The 18,319-nt window shown below is 40.7% G+C and overlaps 1 protein-coding gene across 1 annotated transcript in view; it reads right to left on the reverse strand.

Annotated features, from left to right (window-relative positions):
- ZNF630 (zinc finger protein 630) overlaps positions 1-5,711 on the reverse strand; it is a 13,731-nt gene extending 8,020 nt beyond the window's left edge. The window contains exon 1 of the mRNA XM_007450935.1: positions 5,151-5,711. Within this exon, the coding sequence (XP_007450997.1) occupies positions 5,151-5,711 (561 nt within the window). The remainder of the gene's footprint in view (positions 1-5,150) is intronic.
- Positions 5,712-18,319: the final 12,608 nt, after the last annotated feature.

The raw sequence follows: 18,319 nt of genomic DNA on the forward strand, positions 1-18,319 counted from the left end.
AGTAGTTGTGGCTCGCAGGCTCTAGAGCACAGGCTCAGTAGTTGTGGCGCATGGGCTTAGTTTCTCTGCAGCATGTGGGGTCTTCCTGGACCAGGGCTCAAACCCATGTCCCCTGCATTGGCAGGCTGATTCTTAACCACTGTGTCACCAGGGAAGTCCCACAAAGATATATTTATAAGGTTGTTCCCTTATTTATGACTTCACTGCTTTAGATTTCTGGCTAGAACATGTACTAGCTGTGCCTCAGTTTCTTCATCTGAAAAATGGGGATAATAATAGTACCTAGCATGAAGTGTTCCCGGGTAAATTAGATGAGTTAATTCCATTAGAATTTATTATAATGGTGCCTGGCACACAGTAAGCATTCAATAAACAGTGGCTGTGAATATTTTTATTATTATTCTCACTATTATATATCAAAGAAAAAACTAGAAACAATAAAAAGGTCCATTAACAAGGGCCTCGTATCCTACAAACAATAAAAGGCTAATAAAAGGATACTATGACCAATTTTATGACAAGAAATTTGACAATGCAGATCCGGGGACAGATCCCACAGGCCAAATCTGGCCCACAAGCTAAGGATGGTTTTTGCACTTTTAATGGTTGGGGAAAAAAATGTGAAAAAGAAGAAAATTTTGCAGTATGTGAAAATTATATGAAATTCAACTTTCAAGTGTCCATAAATAAAATATTATTGGATAACAGCCATCTTCATTGATTTACATATTATCTACAGCTGCTTTCAACCTACAATAGCAGATTTGAGTAATTGCAACAGAGACCATATGGCCCACAAAGCCAAAAATATTTCTATCTGGTCGTCTACAGAAAAAGTTTACTGACCCCTAACTTAGACAAACTGGACAAATTACTTGAAAATCACTACTTACCAAGTCTGACATAAAAAGAAATAGATAACCTGAATGGTATTATATCTTTTAAATAAATCGAATTCATAATTTTAAACCTACCCACGAAGAAAATTCCACACCCTAATAACTTATTCTTCCAAACATTTAAGAAGGAAATAATACCAATTTTCCCAAACTCTACTAGATAACACTTCCCAAATTGTTATATGAGGCCAGCATAACTGTGATGCCAAAACATGACAAGAACAATACAAGAAAGGAAAATTACAGGCCAATATGTCTTATGAGCATAGTAGTAAAAATCCTAAACAAAATATTAATAAGGGACTGGCTAGGTGATGATGATGGTGATAATGGTGGTGATGATGATGGTGATAATGGTGATGATGATGATGATGATGATAAGGGTGTGTGGAGATAAATGATAGATAAAGCAAGATTGACCACCAGTCGATAATATTTGCAGCTGACTAATAAGTACAAAGGGCTTCACTAAAATCTATTTTTGTAGACGTTCAAAATTGAAATTTCTGTAATAAAATGTAGTAAAACTACATGTATTGGATATATTTTATCAATAGGTAAAAAAGAAAGTTGCAGAACAGAAGATACAGTGTGTGTATTTTTTGCGTATGGTAAAGGAAAATACATGAAAATAATAAGATCACTCACACATATTTATAATGCACACCTACACACCTGGATGAGGTTAAATGTATAAAGAGTCTGGAAGGATCATCCCCAAATTACATACTAGTTATGCCAGGGAAGAAGGCAGAAGTTAGATTACAGAGATATTTCCACTTCCTAATTGTTTTACTTTGCTATGTTGTTTACATTCTTTGCCCCACATTGCATTGCCCTTCAAGGAGAAAAAAATAATAAAGACTAAAAATGGAAGAGCAAAGGAGATGGCCTTGAGTTAGAGCATGACCCCACAAACTGAGATGACAGCAAAGGAGCCATGGAAAACCAGGAAACCACTCACACTCCAAGGCTCTGCCAGAAATTTTTAACTAATAACAGCCTCTTTGGAACAACTACTGATGATACCACACAGAGCTGAAAACCACTGGCCCTTAGGAAAACTCAACAATAAATTTTCTTAGGCTAAAGGCCCAGAAATTTTGACTTGCTGAGGAGCTGGAGTGATGAAATGATTTCTCTTGATGGAGAGCACAAATCATCTAACTGATCATGTTTGCCCTTTTCACTGTGGCTGCCATGAAGCTCACAGATAAAATGTTCAGCTCAGTTTATCTGAACTAAGGCCAGATGATCTGTGTCTCTTCACAGAAACTTTACCTGCTTCTTGATCTTCTATTCCCTCTAAATTTCTCTAATTCTTATTTTCAACTAATTGCCCTTTCCCATTTTGCTGTGGGAAAACCAAGTGGGAAACAAACAACCTATCTGAGACTCAATCATTTTCTTTTCCTCTTTGGAAAGCTACTGGGGGTGGGGTGGGAAGAGTCTTCAGAGAGTCTGAAGACTACTGCAGAAGAGTCTTCAGAGACCAAGTTGGGTTAGCCACTCTGCAATGGCTGGATGTGAAATGTGTTCTTTGTTCATTCATTGATAACTTGTGTTTCTCATCTGACCAGCAATTCCATCTCTATAACTTTGTCCTAAGGTAAGAATCATGGATGTGCGCAGAGATTTAACTGCAGGAAGCTTCATCACAGCTTTGTCTTTAAAACCATAATATTGAAAATAACCTACATGCCCAATCACTGAGAACTGAGAGAATAAGTTATGGAATCTCCAAAGGATGGAAAGGCAGGCAACCATTAAAAGTAACACTATAGACGATTAAGAGACTAAAGAGACACAGAAACCAAATTTGAAGTAGGAACCTTGTCTGGAATCTTAATTTGAACAGACAAAAAATCTTTGAGATAATCATTAAAGTTTGAGCCCTGACTAGATATTTGATATTAAGGAATTTAACCACTAATGATCTGAAGATATTACTGTTAATTATTTTACCTTGAATAATGGTATGGACCTTTAAGTCCTCATCGTTTACAGATACATAATGGAGTATTTATGGATAAAACAATATGTCTGGGACTTGTTTCAAATAATAACAGACATGTAAAAATTTATTGAGCTGTACACTTAATATTTGTGCATTTTATGTTATACCTCAATTAAAAACAAAGAAAAAAACTATCTGGGAGGAAGAAATGAATGGGTAGTCTAGGTTAGGGGTTGGCAAACTTTTTCTGTAAAGAGCCAGATAGCAAATATTTTAGAATTGTGAAGCCTATGGTTCCTGCAGCAACTACTCAGCTTTGCCATTGCAGGGTGAGAGCAGCCACAGACAATACACAAAACAATTATGCTCCTTCACTGTGTTACAATAATATTTCATTTATGGGCACTATGATTTGAATTTTGTATCATATTCACATTTCACAAAATATTATTCTTCTTTTTTTTTTCCAACCATTAAAAAAATGTGAAAACCATTCTTAAGCTTATGGCTGTATAAAAGCATGCCAGATTTGGCCCACTGCCTGCAGTTTTCCATCTCCTGGTCTAGATGAAATAAGACTGGCCAAGAGTTGATGATTGATGAGACTGGGTGATGTGCAAAATGGGGTTTCATTATACAGTTCTCAATGTTTGAAAACTTCCACAGAAATAAACTAAGTTTGGAAATAAACTACTATGGAAATAAAGTTAATGGCATGGAAGGATAGCTGTGAAGTGAAGAAGAGGCAGGCCACAAGATCATGCTCCCAACTGTTTAATAACAAACAAACATCTGTCCCCCAAGATATTACAATAGTTTGCGGCCCTCCAAGGCTCAACTCTATCTGACACAATCTTACCCCTTGGTATTTAATTTCTTTAATTGGATTTTCTTGGGTATCACAGGAGCAGCTCTGACATAGAGTTCATGGAAGATCCATTAAATATATACATGATCGGTGCTACAAGTCCATGGGGAATGGACAATAATCAGGTATTAACTCACTTAATTATCATCCCAAGCCTCAAGGATAGGCCCTGATATCACCCTCATTTCCTAGAGAGGATACTGAGGCCTAGACAGGAAAAGTGACTTGTCTGAGATCACACAACCAGTGATTAGAAGGTGAGGTGGTAAGAAAATGAAAAACAGAGAACTCCTCCCTAGCTGTTGTGGCACCACGGTTTTCAGAGATGCAACCCTCAATCTGCTTCTGGATGCCCTAAAAAATTAATTCTCCTTCTAAACTACAGAAAACATTGTTTGGTTTTTAACTCAAGAATAACAAAATGTTAGGGCTTCCCTGGTGGCGCAGTGGTTGACAGTCCGCCTGCCGATGCAGGGGACACGGGTTCGTGCCCCAGTCCGGGAAGATCCCACATGCTGCGGAGCGGCTGGGCTCGTGAGCCATGGCTGCTAAGCCTGCGCGTCCGGAGCCTGTGCTCTGCAACGGGAGAGGCCACAACAGTGAGAGGCCTGCATACTACAAAAAAAAAAGGATAACAAAATGTTAAATTTACATTGTGCTTTACAGTTTAACTTAAAATCTTAATATTCAAAGCCACAATAAGGAAAAGAGAAACCAAAAATTAAGGAGATAGTTGCAAAACACGTCACCAATAAAAGAGTGGTATCCGAATATATGAAAACAATTCCTACAAATCAGTAGGGAAAAGGCAGACAGTGCAATATAAAAATGAGCAAAAGATCTGAACAGGCACCTCACAAAACAGGATCTCCAAGTGATCAATACATATATGAAAAGGTAGTCAATCAGGGAATATAAATCAAAACCTCAATGTCTGAATCCTCCATTGGAATGTTGAAACCACAAGGGCTGGGATTTTTGTTTATTCATGGATGTGTTGTTGATCTCAAAGAGCCACCCATCATGGACCCCAAAGAATCCCAACATGACCCTTCACATTCCCATTCCTGTCTCCATGGACCCTTGTCACTCATCCTATAGACCTCCTATTGTTCACGTCACAAATCCCCCATCACTCACCCAACAGACCCTCCATCACTCACCCCAGACCCCCTTCACTCACCCTATAGACCCCCTTTACTCACCCCCTTGAAATCCCATCATTCACCCTACAGGCAGCATTGCTCACCTCACAGATCCCCCATCACTCACCCCCATAAACTCCCCATCACATACCCCACACACCTGATCCTCCAGACTCCCCTATCACTGTAGTTCACATCATTCAGTCCAAAGGACCCCTCATTAGAGCTTCCACATGTCCCCATCACTGACCAGACTCCCATCACTCAGCCAGGCCCCTCACCCTGGCTCTGCTCTCAGGACCCAAAAGCTCCTTCTCAAGCCAGGCTTGGCTCCCCGCTTGCACAAATGGGCTCAACATCCCTCGAAAATCCCTTCCCCTTCCAGCTCTACTCGGTGGGTCTGGATGGCGCATTAGCTTATCTTTCGCCAGATGAGAACCAGCCGCCAAGCCCAGCTCTGCCAGTAACAAAAATGGCGTCATTCGCTCTGCGCCAGCAACTCGGTTGCCGGCCGGGAAATGGCTAGTGCCTCCCACGGCTTCTGGGGGCTGCCATTCCAGGCAGAAGATATATGCGTTTTGGAGCCCGGGGAGTCCCTGTGATGTTTCCGAGGCAGGGTGCTCGAAAGCAGTGTGAAGCTCGGAAGCGCCGCGACTGTCCCGGGGGGAGATTCCAGGCCCTGAGCGGAGGCACCGCGTGAACAAAGGCGTGGCGATGCGACTGGTTGGGATGTTCGGTGGGAACCGGGAGGCGAGGCGGGGAGTGGAAGCACCACCTGAAAGACTGTTCTGTGGAAGCCTCATTTCTAAAACATCTGGAGAAAGTGAAGAGTACCTTGACATGTTTGTATTCACTTGGGGGCTCAGACCACACTCCCGGCGCACTCCTCCGAGCCTAGCGTCACCGCCCTCCTGCCCTCCTATTGCTCCTTCCTCAGGTCAGGGCCCGCCCCCTCTTGTCACTCACAGCCTGGACTTCCTACCCGCGTCAGTTAAAGTGGGCAGAAGCGACGTTTTGCAGCCCATATCAAAGCTCAAAGAGTTGAGTCAGAGGTTCAAGGTAAAACCTAAGGGGCACTGATTTTAGAAAACTTAACAAAGGGCTAGATTGAAGTCAGCCCAGAACGGGAATAAATAGTTAACAAAGGCGTAGGTTCTATATCTACAAAATAGAGAATCTCTGATGGTGCAGTATTTAAGAATGTCCTAGGATTCAAGATCTCTACCAAGTTGTATGGATGGAGAAAACTTAACAAAAATCTTGCTTTCAAGGTCAAATTAGGAGGGCTCTGATAGTGGAATGGTGGCCCAGTTCCAAAGTCATTCAGAGAGGCTTTGAAAATGGAAATGTTAACTTAGACCCAAATCTGAAATAGACAAGAGAAGCATTGATAGTGGTATAATTAACAGTGGCCCACAACTCACAACCTATACCAAAGGGGCAATGATGGTGGAAGAGTTAACAAAGACCTGACTTCAAGGTCACACGTAATGGGCACTCATGATACAAGCATTAACTGAGGGCTGGGGTTGATGCACATAGGAGAAGAGGCACTAACATTGGAAGAGTTAGCAGATGTTTGATTTTCCATACACACCAAAGGAGCATAGATGGGGAGGATTTAACTGAGACCTGTAGTCAATGTACAGACCCTGGGGAGCAACAATAGGGCAAGAGTTAACAGGCTTGAGAAAAGATTCATGCATAAATTGCCCTGATAGTGAAAAAGTGAACAGACCTCCAAGTGCAATACACAGACACAAGGGACTGTTTACTATCTACCCTCAAAAGCCTAGATTCTACATCTAGATCAGAACCCATTAATGGTGGAATAGATAACAGTTGCCTGAGTTCAAGGTAAAATCAGAGATTTATTTAAGTTGGAAAAGTTAACAGAGGCACAGATTGGGAGGACATAGATAAGGGATTCTTATGGTGGAATGGCTAACAGTGGCTGGGATTTGAGATCACACAGAGGGCATGGATGGTGGAAGAGTTAACAAGGACATAGTTTGAGTACTGACCAGGTGGGCATCAATGGTGGAATATTTCAAAGACGCCTGTATTTGCTTCCTATTGCTGCTCTAACAAATGACCACAGACTTGTGTTGGCTTAAACCAACACAAGTTTATTACTTTACAGTTCTGGAGGTCAGAAGTCCAAGTGGGTTTCACTGGGCTGAAGTCAAGGTGTTGGCAAGGCTGTACTCCCTCTGGAGGTTCTAGGGAGAATTCATTTCCTTGCTTTTTCCAGCTTCCTTGGCTAATGACCCCTTCTTCCATCTTCAAAGAAAGCAATGTAGCATCTTCAACTCTCTCTTTGACTGTGACCTTCTGTTTCCACCATCACACCTCCTTCTCTGACTCTGACCCTCCTCCCTCTCTCCCTCTCTCTTATGAGGAGCCTTGTGATTACATTAGGCCCATCTGGATAATCCACAATAATCTTCCCATCTCAAGATTCTTTTTCTTTTTCTTTTCTTTTTTTTTTTTGGCCGCACCACACAGCATGAGGGATCTCAGATTCCCAACCATGCCACCTGCAGTGGAAGCCAGGAGATTTAACCACTGGACCACGAGGGAAGTCCCAAAATTCTTAATCACATCTACCATGTCCCTATTGCCATGTAAGAAAACATATTTACAGATTCCAAGGATTGGGACATGGATATATTTGGGAGACCACTATTCTATCTACCATAATGCCTAATTTTGAGGTCAAACCAGAGGGTTAATGGTGGTGGAAAATCTGATTCAGATACAGTGTATTAATAGGGGAAGACAACTGATGGTAGATCAGGTTTGAATTCAAACCAGATGGGCATCAATGAGGGGCTCGAGCTGTTATGTCAGAATTGTTTCAAAGGCCTAGGTTCAAGGTTAGAACTAAGGAAATTGATAGAAATCTCAATAGAGACTCTGGACCAAGGTTACAGGAGCACTGATGGTGGACACATTAACAGAGGCCCAGGTTTAAGATCTAAAACATAGGCACACTGATGGTGGAATACTTATCAGAGCCCTGGGTTTGAGATTAAAACCGAAGGTCACTGATGATTAAAGATTTAACAGATAGATTCATGGTCAGAAAAGAGGGGCATTGGTAGTAAAATCTACAACTGTGATCTGGGTTTAATATACAGATCAGAGAGGGGAACTAATGGTGTTAAGAAATTTGGATTTGATTGACAGATCAGAAGAGGCATTGATGAAGGAAGAAATAAAAATAGAACTCGGGTTTGGGTTTCATGCCAGACTGAATTGATGATGAAATAGTTACTTAACAGAGACCTAAGTTAGATGTCCCGACAAGCGGCACATTAGTGGCAGAAGTATTAACAGAAGGCTGTGTAGAGAGAAAATTGAACAGAGAACCAGGTGCAAGTCAGACCTGAGAGGAAGAGTTAACAGAGGACCAGGATCAAGGTTCAGATCTGAGGGACATAGATGGTAGAAGTCTGACCCAAGACCCAGATTCAATGTGGACAACAGGGGACACGTAATCTTCTGTGTGGTCCTGACTAAAGCCACAATCATGTCTTGACTTCAGTAGTGTTATACAGTAGTGGCTATGGACTGAATTGAGCCCCCCCCCCGCCGCCATGTTGATGTCCTAATCCCCATGGGACTGTATTGGACATAGGGCCTTTAAGGAGGTGATTAAGGCTAAATGAGGTTATGAGGGTAGAGTCCTGATCTGATAGAACTGGTGTCCTTAGAAAAGAGCCGGAGTCACCAGAGACATCTGTGAGACACCATGTGAGGATGCAGAGAGGAGATAGCCATCTGCAAGCCAGGAAAAGAGCTCTCACCAGAAGCCAAATCCTGCCAGAACCTTGATCTTGGACTTTCTTGGCTCCAGAATTGTGAAAAAACAAATTTCTGTTGTATGAGCCACCCAGTCTATGGTATTTTATTATGACAGCCCAAGCAGAATAATACAAAGCTATGTACATCTTTAAGAGTTGTCTCAATTATGTGGGAAACTAGGTATGACAGGACCCCTGGAAATTAAGATTTTTCATGAAGTTAAGATCAAAGCTCGGGGGGAGACCTTCAAGATGGTGGAGGAGTAAGATGTGGAAATCGCCTTCCTCCCCACAAATACATCAGAAATGCATCTACATGTGGAACAACTCCTACAGAACACCTACTGAACGCTGGCAGAAGACCTCAGACCTCCCAAAAGGCAAGAAACTCCCCCAAGTACCTGGTAGGGCAAAAGAAAAAAGAATAAACAGAGACAAAAGAACAGGGACGGGACCTGCACCTTAGTGAGGGAGCTGTGAAGGAAGAAAAGTTTCCACACGCTAGGAAGCCCCTTCACTGGCAGAGACGGGGGATGGGCAGGGGCGGGGGGAAAGCTTTGGAGCCACGGAGGAGAGCGCAGCAACAGGGTTGCGGAGGGCAAAGCAGAGAGATTCCCGCACAGAGGATTGGTGCCGACCGGCACTCACCAGCCCGAGAGGCTTGTCTGCTCACCCGCTGGGACAGGTGAGGGCTGGGAGCTGAGGCTCGGGCTTCGGAGGTCGGATACCAGGGAGAGGACTGGGGTTGGCTGCGTGATCACAGCCTGAAGGGGGCCAGTGCACCACAGCTAGCTGGGAGGGAGTCCAGGAAAAAGTCTGGAACTGCCTAAGAGGCAAGAGACCATTGTTTCGGGGTGCGCAAGGAGAGGGGATTCAGAGCACTGCCTAAACGAGATCCAGAGATGGGCACGAGCCGCGGCTATCAGCATGGACCCCAGAGACGGGCGTGGGATCCTACGGCTGCTGCTGCAGCCACCAAGAAGCCTGTGTGCGAGCACAGGTCACTATCCACAGCCCCCTTCCGGGAAGCCTGTGCAGCCTGCCACTGCCAGGGTCCCGTGACCCAGGGACAACTTCCCTGGGAGAACACACGGCACACCTCAGGCTGGTGTAACGTCATGTTGGCCTCTGCTGCCGCAGGCTCGCCCCGCATTCTGTACCCCTCCCTCCCTCCAGACTGAGTGAGCCAGAGACCCCTAATCAGTTGCTACTTTAACCCTGTCCCATCTGAGCAAATTACAGATGTCCACAGGCGACCTACACGCAGAGGCGGGGCCAAATCCAAAGCTGAACCCCAGGGGCTGTGCAAACAAAGAAGAGAAAGGGAAATCTCTCCCAGCAGCCTCAGGAGCAGTGGAATAAATCTCCACAATCAACTTGATGTACCCTGCATCTCTGGAATACATGAATAGACAATGAATCATCCCAAAATTGAGGCGGTGGACTTTGGGAGCAACTGTAGACTTGGGGTTTGCTTTCTGCATCTAATTTGTTTCTGGTTTTATGTTTATCTTAGTTTAGTATTTAGAGTTTATTATCATTGGTAGATTTATTTATTGATTTGGTTGCTTTCCTCCTTTTTTGTATATATATATTTTTTCCTTTTTCTCTTTTTCCTGAATGTGTATGTGTATGCTTCTTTGTGTGATTTTGTCTGTATAGCTTTGCTTTTACCATTTGTCCGAGGGTTCTCTCTGACCATATTTTTTTGTCTTATTTCGTTTTTAGTATAGTTTTTAGTACTTGTTATCATTGGTGGATCTGTTTATTGGTTTGGATGCTCTCTTCTTTCTTTCTTGTTTTTAATGACTTTTTAATGTTTTTTATTTTTAATAATTGTTTAAATTTTAATAACTTTGTTTTACTTTATTATTTTTTCTTTATTTTTTTCTCCCTTTTCTTCTGAGCCATGTGGCTGACAGGGTCTTGGTGCTCTGGCTGGTGTCAGGCCTGTGCCTCTGAGGTGGGAGAGCCAAGTTCAGGACATTGGTTCACCAGAGACCTCCCAGCTCCACGAACTATCAAACAGCAAAAGCTCTCCCAGAGATCTCCATCACAGGGCTAAGACCCAGCTCCACTCAACGACCAGCCAGCTACAGTGCTGGACACCCCATGCCAAACAACTAGCAAGATAGGAACAAAACCCTACCCATTAGCAGAGAGGCTGCCTAAAATCATAATAACGTCACAGTTACCCCAAAACACAACACTGGACGCGGTCCTGCCCACCAGAAAGACAAGATCCAGCCTCATCCACCAGAACACAGACACCACTCCCCTCCACCAGGAAGCCTGCACAACCCACTGAACCAACTATAGCCACTGGGAGCAGACACCAAAAACAACAGGAACTATGAACCTGCATCCTACAAAAAGGAGACCCCAGACACAGTAGGTTAAGCAAAATGAGAAAACAGAGAAACACACAGCAGATGAAGAAGCAAGATAAAAACCCACCAGGCCAAATAAATGATGAGGAAATAGGCAGTCTACCTGAAAAAGAATTCAGAGTAATGATAGTAAAGATGATCCAAAATCTTGGAAATAGAATGGAGAAAATACAAGAAACGTTTAACAAGGACCTCGAAGAACTAAAGAGCAAACAAACAATGATGAACAACACAATAAGTGAAATTAAAAATTCTCTAGAAGGAATCCATAGCAGAATAAATGAGGCAGAAAAAGTGACCCGAAAGATAAAAGAGTGGAAATAACTACCAAAGAGCACAGTAAAGAAAAAAGAATGAAAAGAATTGAGGACAGTCTCAGAGACCTCTGGGAAAACATTAAACGCACCAACATTCAAATTACAGGGGGCCCAGAAGAAGAAGAGAAAAAGAAAGGGACTGAGAAATTATTTGAAGAGATTATAGCTGAAAACTTCCCTAATATGGGAAAGGAAATAGTCAATCAAGCCCAGAAAGTGCAGAGAGTCCCATACAGGATAAATCCAAGGAGAAACATGCTGACACATATTAACCAAACTATCAAAAATTAAACACAAAGAAAAACTATTAAAAGCAGCAAGGGAAAAACAACAAATAACATACAAGGGAATGCCCAACAGGTTAACAGCTGATCTTTTAGCAGAAACTCTGCAAGCCAGAAGGGAGTGGCAAGACATATTTAATGTGATGAAAGGGAAAAACCTACAACCAAGATTACTCTACCCAGCAAGGATCACATTCAGATTAGACAGAGAAATTAAAACCTTTACAGACAAGCAAAAGCTGAGAGAATTCAGTACCACAAAACCAGCTTTACAACAAATGCTAAAGGAACTTCTCTAGGCAGGAAACACAAGAGAAGGAAAAGACCTACAATAACAAACCCAAAACAATTAAGAAAATGGTAATAGGAACATACATATCAATAACTACCTTAAATGTAAATGGATTAAATGCTCCAACCAAAAGACACAGACTGGCTGAATGAATACAAAAACAAGACCATATATATGCTGTCTACAAGAGACCAACTTCAGACCTAGGGACACATACAGACTGAAAGTGAAGGGACGGAAAAAGATATTCCATGCAAATGGAAATCAAAAGAAAGCTGGGGTAGCAATTCTCATATCAGACAAAATAGACTTTAAAATAAAGACTATTACAAGAGACAAAGAAGGACACTACATAATGTTCAAGGGATCAATCCAAGAAGAAGATAAAACAATTGTAAATAGGTATGCACCCAACATAGGAGCACCTCATTATATAAGGCAAATGCTAACAGCCATAAAAGGGGAAATCAACAGTAACACAATCACAGTAGGGGACTTTAACACCCCACTTTCACCAATGGACAGATCATCCAAAATGAAAATAAATAAGGAAACACAAGCTTTAAATGACACATTACACAAGATGGACTTAATTGATATTTATAGGACATTTCATCCAAAAGCAACAGAATACACTTTCTTCTCAAGTGCTCATGGAACATTCTCCAGGATAGATCATACTGTGGGTCAGAAATCAAGCCTTGGTAAATTTAAGAAAATTGAAATCGTACCAAGTATCTTTTCCAACTGAAACACTATGAGACTAGATATCAATTAGAGGAAAAAAATCTGTAAAAAACATAAACACATTGAGGCTAAACAGTACACTACTTAATAACCAAGAGATCACTGAAGAAATCAAAAAATACCTAGAAACAAATGACAATGACGACCCAAAACCTATGGGATGCCGCAAAAGCAGTTCTAAGAGGGAAGTTTATAGCAATACAATCCTACCTCAAGAAACAAGAAACATCTCAAATAAACAACCTAACCTTACACCTAAAGCAATTAGACAAAGAAGAACAAAAAAACTGCAAAGTTAGCAGAAGGAAAGAAATCATAAAGATCAGATCAGAAATAAATGAAAAAGAAGTGAAGGAAACAATAGCAAAGATCAAATAAAACCAAAAGCTGGTTCTTTAAGAAGATAAACAAAATTGATAAACCATTAGCCAGACTCATCAAGAAAAAAAGGGAGAAGACTCAAATCAATAGAACTAAGAATGAAAAAGAAGAAGTAACAACTGACACTGCAGAAATTCAAAGGATCATGAGAGATTACTACAAGCATCTATATGCCAATAAAATGGACAACCTGGAAGAAATGGACAAATTCTTAGAAAAGCACAACCTTCTGAGACTGAACAGGGAGAAATAGAAAATACAAACAAACCAGTCACAAGCACTGAAATTGAGACTGTGATTAAAAATCTTCTGACAAAAAAAAGCCCAGGACCAGATGGCTTCAAAGGCGAATTCTATCAAACATTTAGAGAAAAGCTAACACCTATCCTTCTCAAACTCTTCCAAAATACAGCAGAGGGAGGAAAACTCCCAAACTCATTCTACGAGGCCACCATCACACTGATACCAAAACCAGACAAAGATATCACAAAGAAAGAAAACTATAGGCCAATATCACTGATGACCATAGATGCAAAAATCCTCAAGAAAATACTAGCAAACAGAATCCAACAACACATTAAAAGGATCATACACCATGATCAAGTGAAGTTTATCCCAGAAATGCAAGGATTCTTCAATATATGCAAATCAATCAATGTGATAAACCATATTAACAAATTGAAGGAGAAAAACCATATGATCATCTCAATAGATGCAGAAAAAGCTTTTGACAAAATTCAACACCCATTTATGATAAAAACACTCCAGAAAGTAGGCATAGAGGGAACTTGTCTCAACATAATAAAGGCCATATATGACAAACCCACAGCAAACATCATTTTCAATGGTGAAAAATTGAAACCTTTTCCTCTAAATCAGGAACAAGACAACGTTGTCCACACTCACCACTATTATTCAATATCGTTTTGGAAGTTTTAGCTACAGCAGTCAGAGAAGAAAAGGAATCCATATCAGAAAGAAGAAGAAAAGCTGTCACTGTTTGAAGATGGCATGATACTATACATACAGAATCCTAAAGATGCTACCAGAAAACTACTAGAGCTAATCAATGAATTTGGTAAAGTAGCAGGATACAAAACTAATGCACAGAAATCTCACATTCCTATACACTAATGATGAAAAATCTGAAAGAGAAATTAAGGAAACACTCCCATTTACCATTGCAAGAAAAAGAATAAAATACCTAGGAATAAATCTATCTATGGAGACAAAAGACCTCTCTGCAGAAGACTATAAGACACTGATGAAAGAAATTAAAGATGATACAAACAGATGGAGAGATATACCATGTTCTTGGATTGGAAGAATCAACATTGTAAAAATGACTATACTACCCAAAGCAATCTACAGATTCAATGCAATCCCTATCAAACTACCAATGGCATTTTTCACAGAACTAGAACAAAAAAATTCACAATTTGTATGGAAACACAAAAGACCCTGAATAGCCAAAGCAATCTTGAGAAAGAAAAACAGAGCTGGAGGAATCAGGCTCCCAGACTTCAGACTATACTACAAAGCTACAGTAATCAAGATAGTATGGTACTGGCACAAAAAAATAAATATAAATCAATGGAACAGGACTGAAAGCCTAGATATAAACCCACACACATATGGTCACCTTATTTTTGATAAAGGAGGCAAGAATATACAATGGGGAAAAGACAGCCTCTTTAATAAGTGGTGCTGGGAAAACTGGACAGCTACATGTAAAACAATGAAATTAGAACACTCCCTAACACCGTACACAAAAATAAACTCAAAATGGTTTAAAGACCTAAATGTAAGGCCAGACGTGATAAACTCTTAGAGGAAAACATAGGCAGAACACTCTATGACATAACTCACAGCAAGATCCTTTTTGACCCACCTCCTAGAGAAATGGAAATAAAAACAAAAATAAACAAATGGGACCTAATGAAACTTAAAAGCTTTTGCACAGCAAAGGTAACCATAAACAGTACAAAAAGGCAACCCTCAGAATGGAAAAAAATATTTGCAAATGAAGCAACTGACAAAGGATTAATCTCCAAAATTTACAAGCAGCTCATGCAGCTCAGTAACAAAATAACAAACAACCCAATCCAAAAATGGTCAGGAGACCTAAATAGACATTTCTCCAAAGAAGATATACAGATTGCCAACAAACACATGAAAGAATGCTCAACATCATTAATCAGTAGAGAAATGCAAATCAAAACTCCAAAGAGACATCATCTCACACCAGCCAGAATGGCCATCATCAAAAAATCTAGAAACAATAAATGCTGGAGAGGGTGTGGAGAAAAGGGAACACTCTTGCACTGCTGGTGGGAATGTAAATTGATACAGCCACTATGGAGAACAGTATGGAGGTTCCTTAAAAAACTAAAATTAGGACTACCATACGACCCAGCAATCCCACTGCTGGGCATATACCCTGAGAAAACCATAATTCAAAAAGAGTCATGTACCACAATGTTCATTGCAGCTCTATTTACAATAGCCAGGACATGGAAGCAACCTAAGTGTCCATTGACAGATGAATGGATAAAGAAGATGTGGCACATATATACAATGGAATATTACTCAGCCATAAAAAGAAACGAAATTGAGCTATTTGTAGTGAGGTGGATGGACCTAGAGTCTGACATAGAGAGTGAAGTCAGTCAGAAAGAGAAAAAGAAATACCGTATGCTAACACATATATATATGGAATCTAAAAAAAACAAACAAATTAAAAAACGGCTCTGAAGAACCTAGGGGCAGAACAGGAATAAAGACGCAGACGTAGACAATGGACTTGAGGACACGGGGAGGGGGAAGTGTAAGCTGGGACGAAGTGAGAGAGCAGCATGGACATATGTACACCAACAAATGTAAAATAGATAGCTAGTGGGAAGCAGCCGCATAGCACAGGGAGATCAGCTCGGTGCTTTGTGACCACCTAGAGGGGTGGGATAGGCAGGGTGGGAGGGAGGATCAAGATGGAGGAGATATGGGGATATATGTATATGTATAGCTGATTCACTTTGTTATAAAGCAGAAGCTAACACACCATTGTAACGCAATTATACTCCAATAAAGATGTTTAAAAAAAATCAAAGCTGTTCTCAAGAATTTTTTGACACAGTGAGTAATACCCTTCATACATATTCTTCAGCCCTAGACCCAGATTTTCTGATCCAGTAGGTAAGGTTGAGGTCCAATAATCTGCATTTATTTTAACTTTTTATTTGGAAATGATTTCAGACTTACAGATAGTGTTGCAAGAATAGTAATTATATTTTTTCCTGAAACATTTGAAAGTAAATGTCCCTAAATACTAGTGTATTTTTCCTAAAAAGCTAGACATTATTTTGCATAACTACAGTATAAAAACAAAGCGAGAAAATTAACATCGATTCAACACTATTATCTAATCTGCCAATCTTTTTCAAACTGTGCCAATAGTCCCAATAATGCCCTTACTAGTAAAAGAAAACATTTTTTTCTGTTCCTAGATCCAGTCCAGGATAGTGTGTTGCATTTACTTGTCACATCTTTCAGTCTTTTTTTTTTTTCAGTCTTTTTGAAATCTAGCATTTCTTCATCTTTTATGACATTGACATTTTTGTCAAACATAGGCAGGTTGTTTTGTAGACTGTCCCTTGGATTCATTCTTATATCTCTGATTCCAATCCAAGACCTCAGGGTTATTGTAAACTTATCCCTTTCCCATATTTGAAATGCCTTTCTCTGACAATGGAAAACATGACTCTTGTTATCTATCATACATTTGTTTGCTCAGATCTTCATATAAGGTAGTTCCAGAATTCCTAAACATACCCCTGTTTAAAAACAAATTTACCAACTAAAGTACAACATTTGTGTACAGTTCTTTTTGCTTTCAGCCTTCAAAATAAATATTGTTTCCCAAAGCTACTTAGGTTAGTTATTTTCTCCCCCATGCCCTTCAGTGTGGTTATATTATTCATTTGTAATACAGTTAGGTTCCATTTTTTCTGTTTACATCCCATTTGGGGTTCCCCTCTCATCCTAGTTTATTTTAATTTATTTATTTTGCAACCACTTTCTTACTTTCCTTATTTTTTTTCTAGAGTCTGTGAAACGTGACTATTCTAAGACTCAAAGCTCTGCAAAAAGGTATACTCAGAGAAATATTGCTTCCTGCTCTGTCCTAGTCCCCATGCCCTCCTTCTTTCCACCACATTCCCACCCCACTCCCTTTGGATTACAAATTTCATTCATTACCTCATGTGCAGGCTCAGAGTGAAGTGTTGGGCCCGGGAGAGGGGTTCCCTGTGAGTCTATTCTCCAGTTCCTTTCTGCAGTAAATGTCTCTAGAGACCTGATTGCAAATATCCTTGCCTACTGGATTCCCTGGATATGGTGTGTTGAAGGTTAAGAGGATTCATCTGAGCTCTTGGTTGTGGGCTTATTCAGCTTAAGGACTGAGGAGTTTCACTATTTTATTTAATTTAGGTTTAATGAAAGGTAAAATTTGTCCTGTATGCCAGTGTGGCCGATATTTAGTTATTATCTCTAGAGTACTTGCTACAATAATAGGAAATAAAAGGCTACAGAAAATTATTTTTCTAAGAAACATGAATTAAAATTCTCCTCTAAAATCTAGTTAATTATGCAAAATTAACTTAAAATTTTTGGTTTTGCAAAAGCAGAAAGGTTATCGATATCAGGAAAGAAAAAACTTCATTGCAAAACCCTGCAGCATGGGGAGTGGGGAGAGCTGAGCAGATGGGCCCTTTCCAGTTCAGGAGCTTGGTCCAAAGTGGAAAGGTGATGCTGAGAGTTCCTCATCCTTCGCTGCCTCCCAGGTGGTTGACGTCACATCTCCAGGGGTGGTTTGCAGTGAGTTGTTTCATTCGAGGCTGGAAGTAAATGATACACTGGTGACCTCAGCAGGGTGTCCAGGTCCTGCTGGGGTCCCAAGATACGACAACAACTAAAAGGCAACGTCACTGCCCTGGTTTGTGATTGTATTAGGGTTTGGACATTGGCTATAGATGCTGCCACAAACAACTTTAGGCAAGAGGTAAAGAGGAGAGAGAAACAGAAGAAGAGGGAGAGTGTGAGGGAGGGAGAGAGGAATCTGAGAGGCTGTGAGAGAGAAAGAGTCAGAAAGAGATAAGCAGATAAAAGAGAGTGTGCGGGGCTTCCCTGGTGGCGCAGTGGTTGAGAGTCCGCCTGCCGATGCAGGGGACACGGG

This window comes from Lipotes vexillifer, unplaced genomic scaffold (assembly GCF_000442215.2).
Source record: "Lipotes vexillifer unplaced genomic scaffold, Lipotes_vexillifer_v1.1 scaffold129, whole genome shotgun sequence".
In the NCBI taxonomy this organism is placed as follows: Eukaryota; Metazoa; Chordata; class Mammalia; order Artiodactyla; family Lipotidae; genus Lipotes; species Lipotes vexillifer.